Consider the following 24046-nt stretch of genomic DNA (forward strand, 5'->3'; position numbering starts at 1 on the left):
ATCTATTTTAATTTTTTTTTGAAACAACATTATTTTGACTATACTTTTTTATTTGGCTAAAAAAAATAATATTTTAATCAAGTTACTTTTACATATTTGGTCGGAAAAAGAAAGAATACACAGTTAGAATATATTATCATTGCATTCAAAAAAATAAAATAAAAAGTATGTTGTTGGAACTCCAGATATAGGCTAAACAAATATTTTAGCTAAAAATGGTAAAATTCCGATCAAATATTTGTGAATTTGACTCGAAAAAAATACATAATTTAAATAAATAGTCATTGCATGAAAATAAAATAAAAATACACAATTTTTTTCTATACCATTTGAATTTCGTTACTTTGGCTAGATCTTCTTTTTATTTGGATAAAGTAAATAGAGTTTTCACTAACTTTTGTAGATTTGGACCGGAAAAAAATAATAAGAAATACATAATTGAAACATATATTCATTGTATCTAAAAAGTTTATAATTGAGAAAAAAAATGCATTGTTTATTAAAAAAATAACGAGAAATACAATTGGAACAAATAAATTATTATATTTGATTATGTGGCAATTAATATTTGAAAAATACTTCACTTGAAAGCTATTTTTTTAATTTTTCTTCCCTCCCACACGCCTAAAAGAGAGTGTATTCACGCTCTTTACCACATCAGCATCTAGGGAGGTCAAGACTATTAAATTTTCAAGTTCATGGAATATTAAAGACCACATATAATTTAAGAGGAAACTAAGCAAAAATTGTCAAGTCTTGCCAAAAATATATCGAAGCGTTATTATATACTCCTATAAATTTGAACATGGTGCTTATAATTGCACCTATATATATATATATATATATATATATATATATATATATATATATATATAGTAAATTGCGTATGACTAACTTTAAATCTTGAATTGCTTTCTTATAATTAGCCATGGTGGTAAATTTGGCGAGAGAATACACCATTGGACATCTTCTTTTTTTTAATAACGAAAAGTAAAACAACCAAAAAAAAAGAAGAAAAAGTTCTGTAAATTCTCAACCTTAAAAGCCAACGGAAAAAACGGCTCCTCGGTCAATTATAATAGAAACCCCCGCCAAGAAAAACCAAAAGGGTGAAAGAAAACAGAGCCAATAATATTCTCCATCAAAATCTTCCTCTCCGTTTCTCTCTATCTTTTCTTTTTTCCCTGAATCCAATCAAGGGAAAAACAGAAATAATCAATAGCCCCTTTTCCTCTGTTTCCCTTCTCCCAAATTCTCCAAATCTTTAAAAAAAAAAAAAAAAAAAAAAAGATGGGTTGTGGGGAATCAAAGCATGCAGTTGCAACAGAAAACACCACCATTCCAAAGAACAAGAGATCATTGAGTTCTAAATCCAACTCCACAAAGGCTGAAACTCAAGAAAATGTCAAGATAATTGAAAATGGAGAATCTGGGGTTGCAGAAACTGTGAAAACAAGTGAAAAAGTGGAGGCTGCAGAGGTAATTGCACCAAAAGTTGTGGCTAAGGAAGAAGCTAAAGTTATAACATCTGAGAAGAAAGAAGAAAAGGTGGAAATGGAAAAAGTGACAGAGGAGTTGAAAACAGAAGGGGTTGTTGTTGAAAAGAAAGAAGAAAAAGTTGTTGCAGAATCTCAACCTGAGGAGAAGAAGAATATTGGAAATGAAGAAACAACCCCTGTTGTTGTTGTTGCTGCTGCTGATGTTGTAGAGAAGAAAGAATCAGCTGAAGAGATCAAAGCAGAAGAGAAAACTGGTATGTTGATTGTCACCTTGTAGTTTTGTGTGGTCTGTAGGAAAAAAAGAAACTTTTTTTGCTTCCAAAATTCAAGAAATTCATTTTATGATTTTAAATTGTTTCCTATGGTTTAAAGTTGGAGCAACGTCAAAGTTGTCTCCCGCTAATCTATAAGGCACGAGTTCGAGCCGTGGAACCAGTCATTAATACTTGCATTAGGGTATGTTCTCTATATCACACTCCTTGGGTGTGTCCATTTCCTATACCATGTGTGAACACAGGATGCCTTGTACATCGGGTTGCCATTTTTGCCTCCTATGGTTTAAAATGCAAAAGTTGGTAATTTTCAATAATTTTTTTATTGAAATCTTGAAGTTTATTTTTCATATTAATATGTAAATCACTGTGTGGTCTTTACATATTCAAGATGACAATGCACTTTAGTTTCATTGCGCAACCACATGCACAAGTATTTTGTATTTACACAGGGTTTGGCAAAGGACCGTAATTCAATTATGTGATTTAGACAGTCTACCCTAATCAAAACATTAGTGACTCCTTTCACGGCTCGAAACCGTAACCTATAGGTTACACGTGAGATAAATTTACCGTTGCTCCAAGGCTCCGCTTCTACACTTTAGTTTCATTATTAGATTGTATTGATTAAACCTAAAGAATAAGATTTTATTGGTGTTAAGGTTAAGACAGTGTAGGTTTTGCAGGCCTACACAGCATAGAAAATTGTGCTTTACCAGGGTAAAGCAACAAGGGGAAGACAATGGATTATGTATTTATGTTTGACTAAAAAATTGAACTTGTTTATCTCCTTTCTTTCTTTCTTTTTTCCCCCTTGTTGATGTTAACATGCATATCTTTTTAACCCACAGAGGAGACCATTAAGCCAACTGAAGAAGAGAAAGAGAAGGAAGAAGTTACTACTTCTGAGGCTAAAGATGCTGCTAAACCAGAGACAGAGGAAAAGCCAAAAGAGGTATGAGAATTCTCAGATTCCCATTATTGAAATGTAAAAATGTTAGAACCCCTTAATAAATGTTTCAGAAATAAAGTTCTTATGCTAATAAAATTTCTTCTTCAAAATGTCTTATTCCCACATTCATAATGTTAGCAGTTGGCCAGTTGTTGATTGAAAAAAATCTTTTATTTGGATTTTGCAGGAGAATGCAACTGAAACACCAACAACTACAGATTCGAAAACAGATTGAAAATGCATGCATGGGAATGTCGAAGAGGGATGTTTACTTAGTTTAATCCTTGTTTTTTAAAGCCTGTTCTACTTTCTAGTATTCAGTATACATATTTGTTCTGTTTTCGAATTGGCTGATATACTACTCTGTTCTTCTTATCCCTTTTCATCAAAATCTGCTTCTCTTCTTTATTGTGATGGGGATTTCTTTCAGTCTAAGTTACAAATACATTGGAGAAAATTCGTAATTTTGTTCTGTTGGTCTCCTTGACATTATCAAGAAGCTCCACCAACCCTTTTATAAAATTAAATATTGTTTCCTTCATCCCGTTTTATATAATCTGTATTAATCTGAATATGAAGTTTAACATGTTAGTATGAACTATACATCATGTGAGTGCCGGTTAAGGAACTAAAGTTTGTTTGATATACTAGTAGAAAACACCACGTCAATGTTTAATTTAAATAATTTAATGAATTTAAATTCTAGAAGCTAGAAAGTAGTATATAAAAATGGAACAAGCTAACATTTTTTGACGCATCAAAAAAAAAAAAAAAAAGAGTACGTCATACAAATTGAAATGGAGGGAGAAAGAGAGACATAAATTAAATGGAACATTGCCGCGTTGAGCGAAGAATAGGAGTACTTCGTATTGAGACACTGTGGAAAAAAACATGTAATATATACATGAAATTGTATCGACTTATTTAAAAATAGCTGACTAAACTCTCCCATACCTTATCCTCGCCCAGAGAAAGAAATTAAACAATGGAGTAGATAAAATGGGTATTTCAGACTCGGACATTCGAACCGTCAATCTTGAAATAGATGCTCAAATAAAAAACAACGGCATTCCCTTAGGCAAACAAAAATTACAACCACGAGCTTTAGTAATTGGAGAGCATCATTAGCCTATACCACAACTTTCAGTGATTGGAAATTCAATTTTGCCATTTCCTAAGGAGCAGATAGCTACTTCAAAGAATTAACAGAATATATTATCATAATATGATTAGTAATACTTAAATCTCTTTTTATTTACATGGATGAGCTGTACAAAATAATAAAAAGAAAGATTAAAAAAGTTAACGAAAAGGAACTATATACATGACGTCCTCCCCAGCCAAGGAAAAAACTGCACAATTAGCAATTTCCACTTTAAGCCTTAAGTTGGGAAACTCTGCTTCAACTCTCCCAGATTTTAGGGAGTCAAGTGGTAATCCCAATGAAACTCTATACTGATCTCCCTTCCTCACTAGACTCCACATTCATTCTCAAAACAGAAGAAGATATATCTCTGGAGAAGATGACATTTCCGTCGCTGTCTAATGTGCGGTACGCCGCTAGGCCATTATCCATCACGATTCTGCATCCCGCTGATACATCACATGCTAATTTTACACCATAATATCTTAAATGATCCGAAATACTGTTACCACTCACCGACCTACATAGATTTATCAAGTTAGAAAGAGACCAATAGACCTAGAAAAACTCAGGCAGTCATCTATTACTGTTAAGACGATTAAGGAGGGGAAGCCGCACAATGGCGAAGCCACCTTTGTCCAAGTGATGGCAAATTGACACCCCTTTGACGGAAAATTATACTGTGTAACTAGGTAAAACTTCTTTTAATGGATTTATATTATAATGTTCAATCCCATTGGCTTCTTTGAGTGTTTACTTTTTAATATTTTGACTCCCCTTAGTATAAATCCTGACTCCGCCACTGCAGCCGGTAGGTGTTCCTTGTCATAATATTCTTTGATCTCAACTTACCAGCAAGGTTATAGATTCCTTTCATTGTGACGTGGTTCATCAGTAAAATCACCACTACCATGTCATGTTCCATTTGAAGTTCTTTGGATAAACTTCAAAACAAAGAAACCACTTCTACTCAATTTTCTGCAGAGTGACTTGTCTCCTATCGAATATCAGTGTGTTTTATGGTTTCACTTTCTTGATTTGTTATCAACAAAAGAAGAGCGAGAGAGACTCCTCTCGCATCATCACAGTTTTGCGCGCTTGAGTACAGCTTCAAAACAAATCTTTTTTAAAATTTAGTGTTAAGGTAACTTTCCTCTTTTTTCCCGAATTATTTTTCTCCTTTGGTAAGTGAAATTCGTGTGATGTATCGGCATTTTGACATGATGTTTTATAGAGTGCAAGAGGGGTTTCTTTTTATTTTATCGGGTAAGAGGGATTCAAGCGTGCCCTTAACTGGTTATGATTTACCAAACATTTTCCACGGTTCAGATTGTAGTTTTACTTAAATCTAACGAACAAGTAAATCAATTTGAAGAAATCCAGTGCAGATATTTCTGCTGAGCACGTGAAAGAGAAACTTTACCTGCTGCAAGAAGGGTCCTCCCCAGAATTATCACAGACCTTTTCAACTGTATAAACTAGACTTCCAAAGCCAAGATCATAAAGCCACACCTGCAATTTGAAGATCTCACAAGGTCAATTTATGCAACCAGAAACCAGGACAGCAAGAGGCACATCACTTGGATCTGTCTAAACATACTTTGAATGCTTTCAATGAGAAACACTATCACCATGAGGCTTTATCGCAAGAAACATATTAATGCAGACATTGCAACCAAAAAAACAAAAAAGAGTCATTGATGCGCTTCCATTTTTAATAAACTCATTGATTTATTTCAACGTATTCTAGTGGAGTATGAGATAACTTAACAAAATAACCAATGAATGGAAAAATGATACTCCCCATCCTTTATTATATGACAATATTTGAGTGAACACAGAATTAAGTTTATTATCTGTAAGGATGGAAGTAGTAAAATGGTTGAAAGTTGGTTAATGGAGAAATGATCACATCAACATGTAAATTTGATAGCTAGATGAATTTAAATTCTTGAAATTTGAATTTTTAGAAAAGCCCGCAGCACCGAACTCAAGACATTCAATGTAAAAGAATACAGCTGCCTCATACGTTGCAACTTTCGTGCACCTAATGACATTGTTAGACTTATGCAGTTCAAAGGTATTGAGTTGCAGTAAAAGAACTTGCCTCTCTAGGGAAATGACGATAAGTTTTCTGAGGGAAATAACGATAGTAAGGGGGCAAATGAGGCACAATGTCATGACCGTTTGTAACACGAATTGTATTGGGCACCCGTTTACTATAGTAGGACGCAAAAGCAGCGTTGCCAATTCGTGGTTGTCCAAAAGTCATAACCGAAATATTTTGGCATCCAAGATGAACCTGAATGAGAAGATAAATCCATTAACTGCAAGTTAGAGATACTTTCTTGCATTATATCAAGAAGTCCACAAGAAACATGTAATATTCCTACTTTTGTCGAGAAAAATGCATGCATCAGTTGGTAATGATATGCAAGACCGATGATATTTAAGAATGGATTTCTCTCTTTAAATGGCAAGTCAAAACAGGTAGACAATGATTTTTTACAAAAATAGCGGTAAGTCTTTAGTGCATACCCTGAGATCCAGGGCACAGAAAGCAGCCATAGCCCCTCCCATTGAGTGCCCGGTCACTATAATTTGAATATCTCCATACAACTCTTTCGCCCTTTTGACAGCATTTAAAACTCCTGGGCGGATTGTCGTGTTGTGGTAAGAAGAATAAAACCCATGATGCACCTGAGAGAGACAGAGATGACTGATATGCAGAAAGGAAGGTTAAAAGACAAGAAACACTGAGAAGAGATTTGGTGTCGTACACGCACCATTGCCCCTTCCACTCCTGGATAATCTATATCAAGCTGCTTCCAGTATAGATCTTCAATCCAATTCTGTAGGCTGCAACCAAAAAATCCACACTTGACTTCAGTATCAAATATTGTTGAATCACAGAGACCATATACTTCATTCCCATACAGTACGTTAGATAACCCATATTACATCACAACCGCGAGCAGATTGATCAGAGGTTATTGGATTTTAAACGTGGTCAAATTGAACAACAGACAAAGGTAAAGTCTTAACTTAACATTTCATAACTTAGACCTGAAGGCTCTACTCAGCTTCTTATTGACTCCCCTTTATTGTATTGTCCCAGACAGAAAGTAATAGAGTTCTGTAGTTTTCACATGAAGATCCAATCAGCTTCACTACTTCCTAATCATAGTCTATGATGGTCAAAGGCTCCATTCACTCTCCTCAACAAAGTTTGAAACCAAAATCAGAACCAGTTATAGAATAATTATCACTAGCCAAGCACACAAGTACCTTAGCCCCTAGAAAATTCTAATCAACTAGTCTTATTAGAAAGCAACACTTCGCTGCTCAAAGCGAGGAAGCAGTGCGAGCTTGATTCACTTCACGAAAGAAGCCATTACAGAAGTGTGCACTTCAAACAAACAACACGTAAAGTGATCTCAACGAGAAGCAGTCGGCTCTTTGAATCTCAACTTTGATTCGCTTCATGCAGAAGCCATATGCTTTAGAGAAGTGACACTTAAAGTGATCTCAACGAGAAGCGGTCGGCTCTTTGAATCTCAACCTTGAAAAGTTGGATTAATATCAACATTATTGTATATTGGATGCTGAAATTAGTTAATATGAGGTGCCTGAAGTGAAAGAACAATACCCGTAATTGACATTTCTTCTACTAATAAAAATGTCTCCAAAAATTTGAAATAAACAGAGAAAGGCCGAAAAAACCTAGAAAAATGGGCAATTTTAGGTTGTTTGGCTCATGTTTTGCTTGTATGGAAAATCTTCACATAATTTTGGGATTCTCCAACATGCGCACATGATGTGGTTTGCTAAAATGAGCTTCAACAACTAAATTACCAAACATCTTGCTACAATAAGCTTCACCGACTAAATTATCCCTTCTAAACACCTTTTTTCCTTTTTCATTCGAGAAACAACCCTCTGAGTTGCATATCTCAGGCATGCCAAGAGTTGTAAATCTCACAGGCATTCCTGGCATCTGACTGCTTGAGGAAATTAGGCTTCGCCGTGTTAGCACATCTAACATTGATTAGGACTATTCAAGTTGAAAGTAGATATAAGAGAAATATTTCATGTCAAATCAATCATCAACTAAAACTTTTAAGCTTTTCCAAATCAAAGCCAATTCCACAACATTGTAGAAGGTGGTTTAGATCTAGATCTTGTTTTCAACAAATAAATTCGCTAGGAATACTAATAGCCAACTAGCACCCAGGCCGATAACCAGTAAACTATATAGCAAGCAGAACTTACTTCCTTTTTTATAAGATACATAACACTATAACAGTACAACTTTAAATGATTTCTACCACCTCAATCATGAAGTTCTAGCTGGCTTTCACTTTTTTCACAGGATTTAGTAAGTAGAAGATCATTTCCTTTCAAAAGACCAGTTCCCCACGAAGGGGACATCTTGACGATAATTGGACTACATAACCGTGAAACTACACCTTTTGATTCCCCATATATCATATTTAACATTGCAAACAATGACAATGAAGTATGGGGACAGTAGAAGCAAAACCTGCTTTCCTGAGTGCCTCTGAATGCAATAACAATGGCATTAAGATTCTGTGCCACCCCGACATATGCCTGCAATAGGTACCAAGTATTAGATCACAAACTACGGCCTCTTATTAGGAGCACACTTGATTCTGCATAACGTAATACACACCTGTAGGCATCGTTGCACATCAACAATGAGCTCTATAATTTGAAAGCCCTGCTCAGGAAATATAGAAGTATATCATCCAAACAACTTAATAATGAAGGCTTGAACAAACCAACCGTATATGAAAAGCATGGCATGATATTTACACACGGCTTTTCTTTAACATGAGGAATGAGCAGATGAAACAATCCAAATAGATTACCTTAGTTAAATCATTACATCTTGAACATGTCCAGGTAAATAATTCTGTCAAATCTGATACATATACCTGCAAAGGAAAAGGATATTTTTTGGTTATAGTCTAGTTGATAACTGTCAAATAAAAGTCAACAATGTAATGTAGTTACGGCGTCAAATGAGCAACATGCATTGGAAAATGCTGTTCATTAACTATTAAGAGTGCAGAAAACAAAGGACAAGATTTCTAGAGACACGGAAGTTAAAACTACAGAAAAAGCATTTAAAGATCCTAATAGAATACTTAATTCAATTGCATTCTCAACTCAAATAATGAAGCCTCCAAGGCCCTAAATACAGAACTTTTAAACTGTTTTACTAGAGCAAAGACACTTTCTGGCCCCAAAACTACAATAGATTCAGATAGATTTGGAACAAAATCCTACCAAGGTATGTAAGTGTAATCAGAACTTACAGCAGAAGCATATTCCACTAATATGGTGGCAAGCGTATGATTGTAAATAGCTGCATGATGCTTGTTTTTGGCCTTCACATTGAGTTCTACAGCCAAAATAAATGTAAGCTATCTAGAAATTTGTTAAAGGTAGTCAAGCAAGTCCACAATCAGTTTACCATGACAATCATAAAGAGCACAATGTAAGCAGAAAAATACCTTCAAAACATACAGCAGTAAAACATCTTTTAGAATAACTTGGTTACCAACCAAGTTTTAATCAGTTTTCAACGACAGTCATTTTAGATATAAGCAGAAACTAAGAACATACGTCCAAGAAGGCCTGGTATACAATCCCTGCTTGTATTTGGTGGTGCATTTGGAAAGAGAGAAACAAAAGATGTTTTGAAGATGAACAGAATTCTACCTTGCAAGTAAAATCTGATTGTATTATGTTGTTATACTTTTGGTGTAGATTAGATTGGGGAAATGAGGCTGAAACTCTCTTACAGTTCATAGAATCTTTTGCATAGTCCTTTCTTTTTTATTGCTCTCATCTTGCAACTTTTTGGAGGTTGCATTTGACATCAATATTACCATTTCAAAAAAAAAAAAGATCCAACGCCTAAAAGTATAGCATAGCTATCAGTGTTTGTACAAATTACAATCATCTCAAACAGCCCACCACGCCTACTTCAATCTTTTTATTTCCGACTCCCTCTTTTTCAAAATGTCCTAGTTTGGCTTTGCACAGAGATTAAGAGAAATGTTAAAATTTAAATTGTTTAATATTCTTTGGGTCATATATGAATCCTCTGTTATCTATCTTAGGATACTGCAGAAATAGTCATAAATAGAGACTAGTACAACTGGAGCCAATTTCTTTTTTGTTTTTTCCGGGAACTAGGTCCAGTTTTAACTTTTGAAATATAAGTCTTTCGAGGTTCTTAGGAAAAAAACTGTTTTGTAATATGTTGCTTCTTTGAAGTTTTTTCAAAAATTTGTGAAGAAGTACTTTGAGACACTATCAATGACAAAATCTTCTTACACGCGCAAACTTCAAAAAGAAAACGAAAAACTACAACTATTTTTAACACTTTTTTCTTTTGCACTAATAAAAAAAGTAAACATTATTTTGGCAAGGACAAAAAAAAACTGGAAATAGAGGGAGTGAGACCTTTTACTACAAGCTATATCAAAGTTATCCTCATAAGGCCTGGTGCAGTGCGCATTGCAAGTAAGACCAACCCATACCTTTATCTATCAGCTATTATAAAAGCCGCTAAGCACCTGAAGCTGAATACACAAAAATCATAAGCTTGACTTAACTCAGAAGCAAAATTTCCATGCTCCTTCCCATGGAAGGATGACATCTCTTTTTTTAGTTGCTTGATTACATAAAGTTGGATTGCAAAATCAGTCCAAGAAAACTTAATGCAGTTAAGACCTACGAAAGTATCAATCAAACCAATGGTAGCAATTCATTATTATTGCACAACATAAGTATCACTACCAGCTAAAAGTTCAATTAAGCATCGGAAAATAGCCACTTTCAAGTGTATTGCAAAACCATCCAAGAAAACATAGTACACTTAACAGTGGCGGAGCCAAGAAATTATACAAGGGGATTCAAAAAATACTAGAATGCCGCACCTGAGATTTGAACACCTAAAGCAATTTTTGAACCCCCTTGACCACTTTACTAGAATTGTTTCCTTATGTCAGGGGTACTCAACAGCTTAAATGTAACCCAAAAAAATTGTCTTTACCCTACTAGCAGTGTATATTTTTCAACGGACGGGATTCAATTGAACCCCTTTTCCTCAACTTAGCTCCGCTCCTGACACTTAGCAGAGAGTAAACTTAAAACTCAACTCAATAGTATTAACCTCAAAGTTCTTGGAATAATGAATTTACCTCTACTAGTTGAAAAAAAGGTCAATTAGGCATAGGAAAATAGCCACTTTTAATAGGATTGCAAAACCATCCTAGAAAACATGCTACACTTAGCACCTATGAAACTAAAAAATCTATTCAAAGTAGTCATTCATAATTATAATTATATCAAAATCATGATTACCTCTACTAGTTGAAAAGGCAACCAAGCATAGGAAAATAGCGACCTTTAACCAAGTTTTGCCATCCATACCCTGTATGACGATATTCAAAACAAAATAAAAAAATAAAAAAAAGACTTTAGCTAAAAATAAAACACGGGAGATAATTGCATAAGATTCAAATAAACAACACTGAATTCACCTGGAAACTTCTAGAGCTCAATTGGAAGCACCGTTTGAAACAAATTGTTTTTTATTTTGATTTTCTTTTTACTTCCTTCTGACCACCGGCGACGGCGATGATTTGCACGATCAACCGGCGATGATTAGCACGTGTCAACCGGCGATGAATGCAGAATTTAAGGGAGACTAAAAGCGTGGAATGTAGAAAAAGAAGATGGAGAAGGGTCCAAGCTTTTTGGCAGAAAAACGTGAATTGGGTATGACTATAATTGTAATTAATTAGCCGTAGGGAAAGGCCGTGATGCAGTGGCGTACAGAAGCCGATTGTGACTCAGATAGATTGGAACTGATATGGATATAATTGCCGCTAGAGCCGTTTTATTGTTTTTATATTTTGCTGGTATTTTCTTTTAACCACTAAAAACTGTTTTCCCCCTCCAACTTCACTTAATTAGTTAATTACAAGTTTATAACTAACAGTATCATTCATGAATTTTCATCTTTGTCTTAATTTATTTTTGGATCATTTGAATCTCTTTCATCAAAAAATTATAATATATGGGCATAATAAGGCAAAAATAATTTATTTTATTTATATAAATTATTGAATCTTCTTGATATAAGGAAAAATTTAATGTAACAACATAGAGAGTTCAAAATTTGCTTTAGATCACTGCTTCAAATTATATGAGAGAATTTTATTTTTTTTTCTTTTAATCCCTAATTTAATAGTTTGTATTTTTTTGGTTTACTTATTGCTTCTTTGGTAGTCAATTATGGCATGGGTTTTTCCCTCTTTTATATTTTTGCTTTCTTAATTCCTACTGGAATATTGGAATATCCTGCTACTTGTTGTTTTGGTTCCATTTTCAAATTAGTGACTGCTAATTTAGACGTTGATGAATGGAATATGCCAAATTTCCAAGCATTTTATCCTCTTTTATAAAGATGCGGTCGTTAGGTAACCCAAGCATAAAGTACCATTGAATTTGAGTTATTACTTGTATTTTGAGTATTCTCGAGAATTCTTCGTCGGCCTCACCCACTCTTTTGGAAATTCCAACAGATCCTTTTGGTCAGCTATTATTGTTGTTTTTTATTTTATCATCATCATTATTATGTTGTTATAATTTTTAATATTATTATTATTACAGGTTACTTAGGTATCTACATTGCACGTATTATATATAAGATATAAATTAAATGTACAACATTATAAGATACAAATACCTTTTCCTAAAAACAAAATTCAAATATAAAAGACTTATATTGAAATGGATCTCGAATCAATAAGATAGATAATTTGATTTATGTGCCGGTAGTCATTTTTTGCAATAGAGTGAGCTTAGGACTGCATTTTGTAATAAACAATTGCATTTGATGTTAGACGAAAAAGTAGACTCCTTATACATAACAAAAGCCAAAAGAAAACTATCATAAGGCACATAATCTAACATTCTTAAGCCGCTACCATTCTTAGAAAGAAATCTTTTTCACCATAAAATTTTCAATTTTCATTTGATGATGAATTTTGAAATTTTTCAAAATTTTTAAAAACTCCAAAAGCTATTTTTCAAAATTTTCACTTAAATCACTCGTAAAAATTCAAAAATAACCCAAAATTATATTTATGTCCAAACACAACTCTAATTTTCAAATATCATTTTTACTTTTTCGGAATTTTACGATTGGGAATGTTACACAAATAACCGGCCATATTCAATGTTTATTTTTTTTAGCCGGTATACATAGATTATACATTAATTATATGCAGTTATACATATATTATACACGAATTATACATGTAGTATACATCCGGCGGCTATTTTTAGTTTAAGAGATCGGGTGGGCGGGTATTTGGGTTAATTTTTCCACTTCCAATCAAGAAGTTGTGAGTTCGAGTCACCCCAAGAGCAAGGTGAGGAGTTCTTGGAGGGAAGGATGCCGAGGGTCTATTGGAAATAACCTCTCTACCTCATGGTAGAGGTAAGGTCTGCATACACACTACCCTCCCAAACCTCACTAGTGAGATTATACTGGGTTGTTGTTGTTGTTGTTGTTCTTCTTCTTCTTCTTCTTTACGACTCTTACATCCAAACGCCCACGTAAAGTGAAAAAGACAACTGGGCTTGAGCACAATAGAGGCCCAAAAGAGGTTGTGATCCAACCCAAATCAGGTGACTCGGCCCAAAGAATACCGGACCCCAGTCCAAAGGCGGGAAATCACATTTTACCAATAAGTGGCGGGAAGGTCACTTCACAAAAGAAAATATCAATATTCTGAAAAGGTTCCAATTTTGTTGGTCTAGGCGGGTTCACTATAAATACTGAAAACGTATTAGACCGTTTTCGAGTCGGTCCATACTATAGTACCACTTACTTTCCTTTTAAGGTGTTTTTCCTCCAGCAGAGAAAACCCTCAAACTCGCGTTTTGAAGTCGGAGCAGATGGCGAAAAACTCGAGAGCGAAATCCTCGTCGGAGGAGCCATTATCGGACGGTTCCGAGGAGGAGCAAGTCAACGATCAAGTCAACGATGAAGAAGACGAGGAGGAGCTTGAAGCCGTTGCTAGGTCCGCCGATGACTCCGAAGAAGACGACGATGCTCCTGCATCCAACAGAGCCGACGGCGAAGACGACGATAATGAGGTGCGTTTATTGGCCGTTCTCTTTAGGTTTTGGTAATTTTACTTTTTGGAACTGTTATTTTGCAGATCTAAGTTTACATTAGAATTCTTCTTTGGTTTGGTGTTTTTGCTGAAATTGACGAGGAATAATGTTGTGTTACTGACGAATAATGATGTGTTACTGAGTGGATATTTTAAGTAAAGCTTCAAAGCATTAGAAAGGAATGTGAATATGCAACCATTGCAATAGAGCCGTTGTTACTGTTTTTAGCTCATTATTATTAATTAATGCCCGATAATAATGTGCTAATGAATGGATATGTGAAATTTGAGGTGGTGTTGAAATGGCGGAAAGGAATGCAAATGTGAATTTAGAAGCTCCGATCATTGTTACGAATTAAGGCCCAGTAACTATTCCCCTAGTTAGTAAACATCATAGACTTTCTAGTTTAGAGTTAATATTTCAAGTGAATTTCTGATGGCATAAAGGAAAAGGAAAGAACATTTCATCAAAGAAATAGAAGATCTTGTCCCTGATAAAACATGTGTTGAATAGCTCATTAATATGAATTATTCAATTTGTAGTATCTGTGAAGCTAAAGTGATGATGACTTTTAGCTGATTTAGTGTAGCTTTATGAGAGTTATCTTAAGTTTGTTTTGCTACTACACCTGTAGGAAGATGCTGCAGCTAATGAGATCTCAAAGCGTGAAAAAGCGAGGTTAAAAGAGATGCAGAGGCGTAAGAAGCAAAAGATACAAGATATGTTGGATGCACAGAATGCTGCCATACAAGCTGATATGGTATCTTACTTAGACCAATTGCTGAGAGATTATGGGTTCTCCTCTTTTCAATTAGTTTCTTGTGAAGGTGTGCCTTATGGAAATTTTATCTTTGGCAGAATAACAAGGGAAAGGGGCGTCTGAAGTATCTTTTGGAGCAAACAGAGTTGTTTGCACATTTTGCAAAAACTGACCAGTCTACTCCAGAAAAGAAGGCAAAAGGAAGGTACGTGTAATGCAGTTTTTGTTTCTTTATATGCAGGGACTTCAGTTTGAGAGCTGTCTTGCTAGTGTGATTTTGGAGACCTGTTAGTAGATTTGGGATTCAGGTATTTTTGAGCCGTGCACCTTTTTAGCTGTTAGCGCTCAGGAAATAGAATGGGATAAAAGGAAGAAGGTTTACGTATATGGATCCATTCTTGTTTGGTAGGTTTAGTCGGCAAGTTGAAATCAACACATCCTAAATATTTTTGCTGTTTGTGTAACTTGGTAAGGAAGATTCACTTTTTTCGTTTGGTTTTCAAGTAGCCACCTCCTCTTGAAATGGTGACTAGGGATTGTTGTCTCTACTCTTACTACAGTTAGGGCAGGCTTACTCCCAAAAATAATAGTGGTCGTATTCTGCTTATTTTACAATTGACTGCTATATATTGTTATAGATGATTACATGATTGGACCTGATCCCTTCCAGTTGATATTTCTATGTTATATATATGGAGAAGCTTGCTTCATTAATGTGATTTACTGCTTTACTTGCATATATGCATGATTGTCTTCTGTATGAACCCACTGATTAAACTTTTTCTTCAGGGGTCGTCATGCATCAAAGATGACTGAAGAGGAAGAAGATGAAGAGTATCTCAAAGAAGAAGAGGGTGGGCTTGGAAATACACGGCTAGTGGCTCAGCCCTCTTGTAAGGATTTCCCCTGTATTTTAGCTTCTTGCTTTATACTGTATGTTTCAGCACAAGTATATTTATAGTATGAAACCTCTACCGGACTGTCTCAGAAATGCTTAGATCAGATGTAACCAGAATTGGTAATGTCCTATATGATCGAATATGTCCCTCCTTTCTAGAGATTTAAAATGTCTGGTTTAGTAATTCCCTTTATCATCCTTCTCTTTTATGATTTAGCCATTTATATATATCTAAATCCTACTCAACTTGAAAAAAATGTTATTTCAACCGTGCCTACAAAGTATAAACAGTACTTATAAGAATAGTGATTTCAATAATCTATTTGAGTAAGTTTTGTTTGATAAGGTTAGATAATCTCCTCAAACTTTACTTTGCCCTTTTGAAGTTAATTTGTAAATCTTTGGATTTCTCTGCTAATTGAGAAATATTTGTCTTACTCTGGGGAATTTAGTAAGCCTAGAGCCTGCAAGTTGTGTTATTGGCTAGGTAAATTTCAATCTCATTCCTGTACCACCAACTAAAGCAATCTAGATATTAGGTACCGTTGGCTTAGATTTTGGGAATGTTCCTACTATGTTAGATGTAATGTGCTTGGTTTAAGTTCTAGAGGTGCATCCATAGTTTAGTTTGCTGCATTGAAGGCATTATATATGTTTGAGGGTAATACGGTTAGGTTATATGAGTATGTGTGTGGAGTTTCAAAGAACTTAAGTCCCTTCTCCATGGCTGTATCTAATCAGCATTTTCTAAAACTGTGTAATCTTTACTTTGTATGAAGTTGCCAAGGAATAAATGAAGCTTAGGAACAATGGATCTCCTTAAATGTGTCCCCTATTGAATAGCTTAAGCTTTTAGATGAGGTGGTTGACACAATTCAATATAGTATTGGAGCATGTAGAGGTCCGTCCCGAGTTCGAGTCTGCTGCCATTTATCAAAAACAATTCCATGTTCTTGACCTAGGAGAAAAGAATTGGGCCTACATCGAAGAGGCGTGTAGCAGATCTAAAATAATTCAATAAGTGTGTCTGCTCTGCAACATCTTGGACTTTCAAATGATGTGGTTCACACAATATGATATATTCTTTACTGAGGTTTTCCACTACTAGCATTTTACTTGAAAGTGCTAAAAGTCTGATAGAGCCTTGACCTTGTGGGCATTCTGGTGGAAAAGATCAAACTGAGTAGTGGAAATTTGAATTCCGTTGTGATTAATGCTTATATTTCTGACAAACTTCTTGTTTAATTCTCTCATTTCCTTGTCTCATTAAGGATGTAATGGTTACATGTACGTGCTTATCAGGTATTCAAGGAAAGATGAGGGATTATCAACTTGCTGGTTTGAACTGGATGATACGGCTATATGAGAATGGCATAAATGGGATACTTGCTGATGAAATGGTCAGTGTTGTCACTTGAATTTTTTTGGGATATTCCTTTTTCATTTTGTGCTTCGGGCTTTTTGGGAGACACATCTTGATTTATTATTCCTGTAATTGCATAGGGTCTTGGTAAGACTCTGCAAACCATCTCCTTGATGGGGTACCTGCATGAGTTTAGAGGCATTACTGGTCCTCACATGGTTGTTGCGCCAAAATCCACGCTTGGCAATTGGATGAATGAAATCAAACGTTTTTGTCCTATTTTGCGTGCTGTAAAGTTCCTTGGAAACCCTGAAGAAAGGGTAAGCAGTTACAGGGTTCTCCTTCTTTCCCTTTTGTATATATCTTATTACTTCTCCTGACTATGTCAATATTTCCCTTTTATAGAGATACATCCGAGAGGAGTTACTTGTTGCTGGGAAGTTTGATGTGTGTGTCACAAGTTTTGAGATGGCCATCAAAGAGAAATCTGCTTTACGTCGCTTTAGTTGGCGTTACATCATCATTGATGAGGCTCATAGAATCAAGAATGAAAATTCTCTTCTTTCCAAAACCATGAGGCTCTACAATACTAATTATAGGCTGTTGATCACAGGGACACCGCTTCAGGTGATTTTTTTCTTTGATGATTTTCTTTTTGTTTAGCAAGTAGTACTTTTATATATGTCTCAATTTAGCCTGACCCTATCCTGAAATGCTTATTTACCTGTCCCAAAACTTTAAAATTGATATGGAATAGTGTTACCTTTTTGTAATTCATGTGGGGCATCTCTTTAGAAAATTAATCTATTTTTTCTCTTAATATATCAGATGTTATTTTATTAAGCTCTCCTATATCACGGCTTCTTAAACCTTTTCTCGGAATTTCTTTATCATTTAAACCTCATCTTCGGTTTTGCAACAGTGAAATGTTAGTTTTTCATCTCTTAACTTTGTTATACTGTACTATTCTCTGGTACGGATCTCTTTAATCTCATGACTTGATGTGCTGGGGGTCTATGCAATTGCACAGAATAATCTTCATGAGCTCTGGGCTCTTCTGAACTTTTTGCTGCCCGAGATCTTTAGCTCGGCCGAGACATTTGATGAGTGGTTTCAAATATCTGGTGAGAATGACCAGCAGGAGGTGGTCCAGCAGCTTCATAAGGTATATTTGTCAGTAGTTTGTATAATTGATAGTAGCAGTTTCGGCTATTTTGTAAGAAACAGTGTTCTAGTTGAGGGGATAAAGATAGATCAACTACGTGTGTGAGAGAAATACTGTTCACAATTTGGGGCTGTATATCCGCTGACTTTCCAATTTTTGCTACATGATCAGGTCCTTCGTCCATTTCTTCTTCGGAGACTAAAGTCTGATGTTGAGAAAGGTCTGCCTCCAAAGAAGGAAACAATTCTTAAGGTTGGTATGTCCCAGATGCAGAAACACTACTATAGGGCTCTGTTGCAAAAAGATTTTGAGGTTGTTAATTCTGGAGGAGAGCGCAAGCGTCTTCTTAATATAGCAATGCAGCTCCGAAAATGTTGTAATCATCCATATCTTTTCCAAGGAGCTGAGCCAGGACCTCCATATACAACAGGAGAGCATCTCATAGAAAATGCTGGTAATATTTTATTTCTATAAATGAATAGGAAAACCTAATCAATTTTTGGTTGTAAGCTTTTCCTTATAATGCATGTTCTCAATGCAGGCAAAATGGTTCTTCTAGATAAGTTGCTTCCTAAGCTGAAGGAACGTGGCTCAAGGGTTTTAATATTTTCACAGGTTTTTTTTATCTCTCTTTCCTGTTCTCGACATTCCCACTATTTTTTTTCTAAATAGCTCATGTACAGATTTTTGGACTGAACCTTTGCTTCAATATTATGATCTAGATGACACGGCTATTGGATATCCTCGAAGACTACCTGATGTACCGTGGTCACCAATATTGTCGGATTGATGGAAACACTGGTGGAGAAGATCGTGATGCTTCTATTGAAGCATTTAACAGTCCAGGGAGTGAAAAATTTTGCTTCTTATTGTCAACCAGAGCTGGCGGTCTTGGTATCAATCTTGCTACAGCAGATATTGTAATTCTTTATGACAGTGACTGGTGAGAGAGGATCTTATAAGTCTGGTTTTCAGAATCTTGAGAATAGATGATATCTGAGTCTATTGGGTTTCCTGTCATTGTATTACAGGAATCCACAGGTTGACTTGCAGGCGCAGGACCGTGCCCATAGGATTGGACAGAAGAAGGAAGTCCAAGTATTCCGCTTCTGCACTGAGGTTTGCTTTCTTTCTAGATGTGTTACTATACTGAAATAATGCCACCACTTTGGTCTCTGTAGTGACGGTTGACACATTCTTATTTCAATTAATTCAAACAGTACACAATTGAGGAAAAGGTGATTGAAAGGGCTTATAAAAAGCTGGCACTTGATGCATTGGTAATCCAGCAGGGACGGCTGGCTGAACAAAAAAGTAAGCTTTCATTCTTGTGTTATTGCTTTCTCTTGATTATATTTTAGATGTTAGAGTATACTGAATTTTGATCATCTATTGGCCGATCATGCAGCTGTTAATAAGGATGAGCTGCTGCAGATGGTGCGGTTTGGTGCTGAAATGGTTTTCAGTTCCAAAGATAGTACTATTACGGATGAGGATATCGATAGAATCATTGCCAAAGGAGAAGAGGCAACAGCAGAACTTGATGCCAAGATGAAGAAGTTTACAGAAGATGCCATCAAGTTTAAGATGGATGACAGTATGCACTCTGCTCTTCTTTTTGGCTTGTGGATTGTATCTTTTGGCTCTATATAATTGGTTGTGTTTTTTTGCTGTTCTAAACAATTTGGATTTTTAACTAAGATTTGCCTACTTTTTGCAGCTGCTGACTTGTATGACTTTGATGACGAAAAGGTAAGGGTGTTTAAGTTGATTAGTTATCTAACAATTCTTTGTTTCAGACATCTTTAGTGTGCTTATCTTTCATCTTTCTGGTTTATGTATTGTTGATGAAGGATGAAAACAAGACGGATTTCAAGAAAATTGCCAGTGAAAATTGGATAGAACCTCCAAAAAGAGAGAGAAAACGCAAGTATGATTTTTAGTTGCTAAGTTCACCTTTTGATGTATTTAGAGCTTAATTTATCATCATTTTAAATCACTCTTCTTTGCTGTCAGTTACTCAGAGTCTGAATACTTCAAGCAAACCATGCGACAAAGTGGTCCTGCAAGACCTAAAGAGCCCAGGATTCCTAGGATGCCTCAGTTGTAAGTTGATTGCTATCCGTTGTACTAATTTTACTCCTCCCAGTTTTTCTAGTGCCATAAGCAATACTGAGTTCTCTGAGTTCCAGCTTTTCGCAAGTTTGCTGATCTTTATGCCAAAATTCTGTTTATTGACATATCTTAACATTCTTAGGCACGACTTTCAGTTCTTTAATACCCAGAGACTAAGTGAGCTGTACGAGAAGGAAGTGCGTTATCTCATGGTGGGTTATGCCTCGGGATTTCCCAGGTTTTCTTTTATTGACATCTTCGTATATGCCTTTTTGTTTGGTATCTTAATTTTCCGTTTCATTTCAGCAAACGCACCAGAAGAATCAATTAAAAGACACAATAGAAGTGGAAGAGCCTGAAGGTATAATTCCTTTTTCCTTTTAAAGGAATTTTTTTCCCTCTAAAATTTGGATGTGCGGACCTAAGTTGCTCCGACATGGCAGTTTAGGTGCGGCACCCATGTCGACACAACACTAGTATGGGTGTGGATACCAGATCCGTACCGGATCTGGTCAAACAACTTTGGGTACTTTGACCACGACGGACAAAAAAATTTGAGACAATTTGATTACCTAAATCAGAACTAAAACTAGGGTAAATTTGAAGAAAATAGCATATCTTACCAAGGAAATCAATCTTTTACTTATCTACAACTTGAGAATAAAAAGGAATACGTAAGTATTCCACAAAATTTCTCATAAATTAAAGATATTTTTATTTTTTTTCCGTACTAGGATCCGTATCCCCGAATCTTAAAATTTACATCTTGAAAGATCCGACCTCTAGATCCGCACTCGTGTCCGAGCAACTTAGGTGCGGACACATTAGGGTTTACTTTGCTTTGTGAATATGTGCTAACAATTGTTGCATTGTAGGTGTTGGAGAGCCTTTAACTGCTGAGGAACAGGAAGAAAAGGAGAAACTGTTGGAGGAGGTAAGTGGTTTATTAACTCATGATGGGGTCATATTTAGCTTTTATATGTATCAGAATTTGGCATTTTGTACTTGTAGGGATTTTCAACATGGAGTAGGAGAGACTTCAATGCTTTTATCAGGGCATGTGAGAAGTATGGTCGGAATGACATAAAAAGTATTGCTGCTGAAATGGAAGGAAAGACAGAGGAGGAGGTTGAAAGATATGCAAAAGTTTTCAAAGAAAGATACAAAGAGTTAAATGGTAAGTGGTAGTTAATTTGAAAATAAAGAAAGAATTACTCTCTAGTCTTTCCGATCCAAAGAGAACATCCAATTGTTATATGAAATAATTGTTAACACTAGAGTGCTAAATACTATTAAGTGTTAAGTGGTAAACATGTGGTGCACATGTTGCTTTCTTTTTATGGTCTAAGAATGGGGAAGGAGAGAGGAAACCCTATTTCAAAGTAGACTGTTACTTGTCAATTAAATCAGTGTGCCTGAATGAGTAATTTGGATCCTATGCAACTATTTATATTGTATTGGGGTGGAATGCTGGTTATCGAAAAACATTGACTTTTAGTTTGGGAAGGGATTGTGTGCTGGCCATTCTTCCTTTGTCTAGGGTACATCCCCGTTTTGTTTGAGAGGCTAAGGGACTAGAGTCCAAAAAGCAAAAAGAAAATGTGTAATTTCCCCATCTTCCTCTAAAAATTGTGTAATATCTGTCATTTTTTGTTGTTGCAAAAAGCAGCTACATGGTGGTAATCCAAATATTCTTGTTTTAGCGCAAATTTTATAAATGGTAAGCTTGCACTAAGCTACAAAAATATGGTAATCCAAAGGCTCTTTATTGATCTAGTTACAAATATGGAGCAATATGGTTCTCATCTTCAGTATACACCACCACTTAATTATTTATGTGATTGCTCTTGTAACGCTCATGTTCTATGTAAAGATTTCTAACCTCCTAAGAGAATAATCACACTTTATCCACATTAAAAATGTTACATACTTTTGCTAATAATGTTATTTAAACAACTTTGACAGACTTCAACAATTTCAGTATTATTGAACTATTCAAAGTATTTGTTTTTAAAAGATCTAACTATTCACAGTTAAATTGCTATTAAACATACTTTTCAACTATTAGCTTAATATTTTCTTCTATTTCTAGTGATATAGAAGTCAAAATTGGCATCTTATTATATGTGCTCAGCCAAATGGTATTATATATATTGGGATTGCGGGGGAACACATTTTGTGTATTAAGATCTGTTACATGCAATGTCGTGCTAATTGATATTACAGAACTACAAAAAACGAGTGGACAGATAAGCTCTTGATGTTCGGGCAGGAATAAAGTTCTGTCTTGTGGTTAATGTTTTTGCTTTAGATAGCATTTGGGGCATGCTTTTATTTGATGTTGGAGGCATGTTATTCTAATGGATGGTGTGTGTGTAGATTATGATAGGATTATTAAGAATATCGAAAGAGGAGAGGCTAGAATTTCGCGGAAGGATGAGATCATGAAAGCAATTGGGAAGAAGTTGGACCGCTACAAGAATCCATGGTTGGAGTTGAAGATCCAGTATGGTCAGAACAAAGGGAAATTGTATAATGAGGAGTGTGATCGCTTCATGGTAAGCAGACTAAAACTTTTGGGGCTTAATCTTATACTTTCTGTCTTTAGGATTTATGTATATGGAGATCATTTTGCAGTTATGTATGGTTCACAAGCTCGGCTACGGAAACTGGGATGAGCTGAAGGCTGCATTCCGCACGTCACCTTTGTTTCGGTTTGATTGGTTTGTGAAGTCTCGAACCACTCAAGAACTTGCCAGAAGATGTGATGCACTTATTCGGTTGGTGGAGAGGGAAAACCAAGAGTTTGATGAGAGGGAGAGGCAGGCACGCAAAGAAAAGAAACTTGCAAAGGTACTGGGGCCTCTTAGTGCTGTTTACAGCATAAGAATACATTTGATGCTAAAAGCTTTTTGTATTTAACAGAACATGACACCAACAAAGCGCACTTTGGCAAGACAGGCAACTGAAAGCTCTCCTACCTTAAAGAAGCGGAAGCAGTCATCAATGGATGACTATGTGAGCTCGGTAAATATTTCTGCTGTGATTTTGTGTTTGTTTTTGTTTGAGTTTAAGATTGTGCTTAACTGTCGTAATCCCTCTTTTTACAGGGTAAGAGGAAGAAATGATCATCTTAACTTACATAGCCTTCTCTTTTTGTGGTTTAGATCCTCTAGTATTTTGTTTAACCAGGTTGGTCAATCCGATGCTCTCAAGCTGCAATGTTGAGGGTATTGCGATTCTGTCTGGTGCAGAGGAGAATCAGAGTATTCAGATATGATGTGTTAGTCCATTGTACAAAGTCCAAATATACAATTCCATTATGGCTAGTCTTATCACTGTGGTTGAACATTATATGTAATGAAAATCAACTTACTAAGTCATTGTTCTTGCCTGTCTGCTACTCTGCTCTTGTATGGTGTATATATTTGTACGTAATTTTCATTGGAATAAGCTCTACCAATATAAACAGTAGGTGCCTACAGGCAAATGTTAAATGAACTTGCAGAACAGCAATAGAATTTTGAGTTGCCCAGAGAATTAAGCTTGATCAGCCAAAAGCCAACATCAAGTTAAGTTCGAAGAAATGGGATATAAAGTTCGGAAAGTAATATTACGGCGACAAGCCGCAGATTAGAAGTTAGTTGC

General features: G+C 35.6%; 3 protein-coding genes across 6 annotated transcripts; 2 read left to right on the forward strand and 1 right to left on the reverse strand.

The window, feature by feature from the left end:
- Nucleotides 1-1080: 1080 nt before the first annotated feature.
- On the forward strand, nt 1081-3114 carry LOC104101152 (cytosolic calcium-binding protein 2-like). 2 transcript variants are annotated; one of them, XM_018772422.3, is made up of 4 exons: nt 1082-1518; nt 1549-1753; nt 2623-2726; nt 2911-3114. In XM_018772422.3, the coding sequence occupies exons 1-4, from the start codon at nt 1291-1293 to the stop codon at nt 2956-2958; spliced, it is 585 nt and encodes a 194-aa protein (XP_018627938.1). In that variant the 5' UTR covers nt 1082-1290; the 3' UTR covers nt 2959-3114. The 2 variants fall into 2 exon arrangements, with proteins under 2 accessions (XP_009606866.1, XP_018627938.1); XM_009608571.4 differs by having other exon boundaries at nt 1081-1753.
- Nucleotides 3115-3916: 802 nt separating this feature from the next.
- LOC104101151 (lipase-like) lies at nt 3917-11776 on the reverse strand. 2 transcript variants are annotated; one of them, XM_009608568.4, is made up of 11 exons: nt 11448-11776; nt 11269-11338; nt 9210-9295; nt 8760-8825; nt 8561-8608; nt 8411-8478; nt 6648-6726; nt 6406-6567; nt 5975-6169; nt 5291-5379; nt 3917-4387 (listed from the first exon to the last, which is right to left on the reverse strand). In XM_009608568.4, exons 2-11 carry the CDS (start codon nt 11333-11335, stop codon nt 4174-4176), a joined length of 1074 nt encoding a protein of 357 aa, XP_009606863.1. In that variant the 5' UTR covers nt 11336-11338; nt 11448-11776; the 3' UTR covers nt 3917-4173. The 2 variants fall into 2 exon arrangements, with proteins under 2 accessions (XP_009606863.1, XP_009606864.1); XM_009608569.4 differs by having other exon boundaries at nt 6654-6726; nt 11448-11775.
- Nucleotides 11777-13723: 1947 nt separating this feature from the next.
- Nucleotides 13724-23781, forward strand: LOC104101150 (ISWI chromatin-remodeling complex ATPase CHR11). Of its 2 annotated transcripts, XM_009608567.4 has the most exons (25): nt 13724-14076; nt 14732-14857; nt 14956-15062; nt 15647-15750; nt 17058-17155; nt 17259-17438; nt 17524-17745; nt 18149-18283; nt 18455-18737; nt 18825-18898; nt 19006-19226; nt 19315-19402; nt 19504-19597; nt 19692-19880; nt 20004-20035; nt 20137-20213; nt 20300-20389; nt 20541-20610; nt 20705-20759; nt 21274-21332; nt 21410-21575; nt 22778-22956; nt 23036-23251; nt 23324-23425; nt 23509-23781. In XM_009608567.4, exons 1-25 carry the CDS (start codon nt 13876-13878, stop codon nt 23524-23526), a joined length of 3186 nt encoding a protein of 1061 aa, XP_009606862.1. In that variant the 5' UTR covers nt 13724-13875; the 3' UTR covers nt 23527-23781. The 2 variants fall into 2 exon arrangements, with proteins under 2 accessions (XP_009606862.1, XP_018627937.1); XM_018772421.3 differs by lacking the exons at nt 13724-14076; nt 14732-14857 and having other exon boundaries at nt 15026-15165.
- Nucleotides 23782-24046: the final 265 nt, after the last annotated feature.

Source organism: Nicotiana tomentosiformis, chromosome 9 (assembly GCF_000390325.3).
Source record: "Nicotiana tomentosiformis chromosome 9, ASM39032v3, whole genome shotgun sequence".
Lineage (NCBI taxonomy): Eukaryota > Viridiplantae > Streptophyta > Magnoliopsida > Solanales > Solanaceae > Nicotiana > Nicotiana tomentosiformis.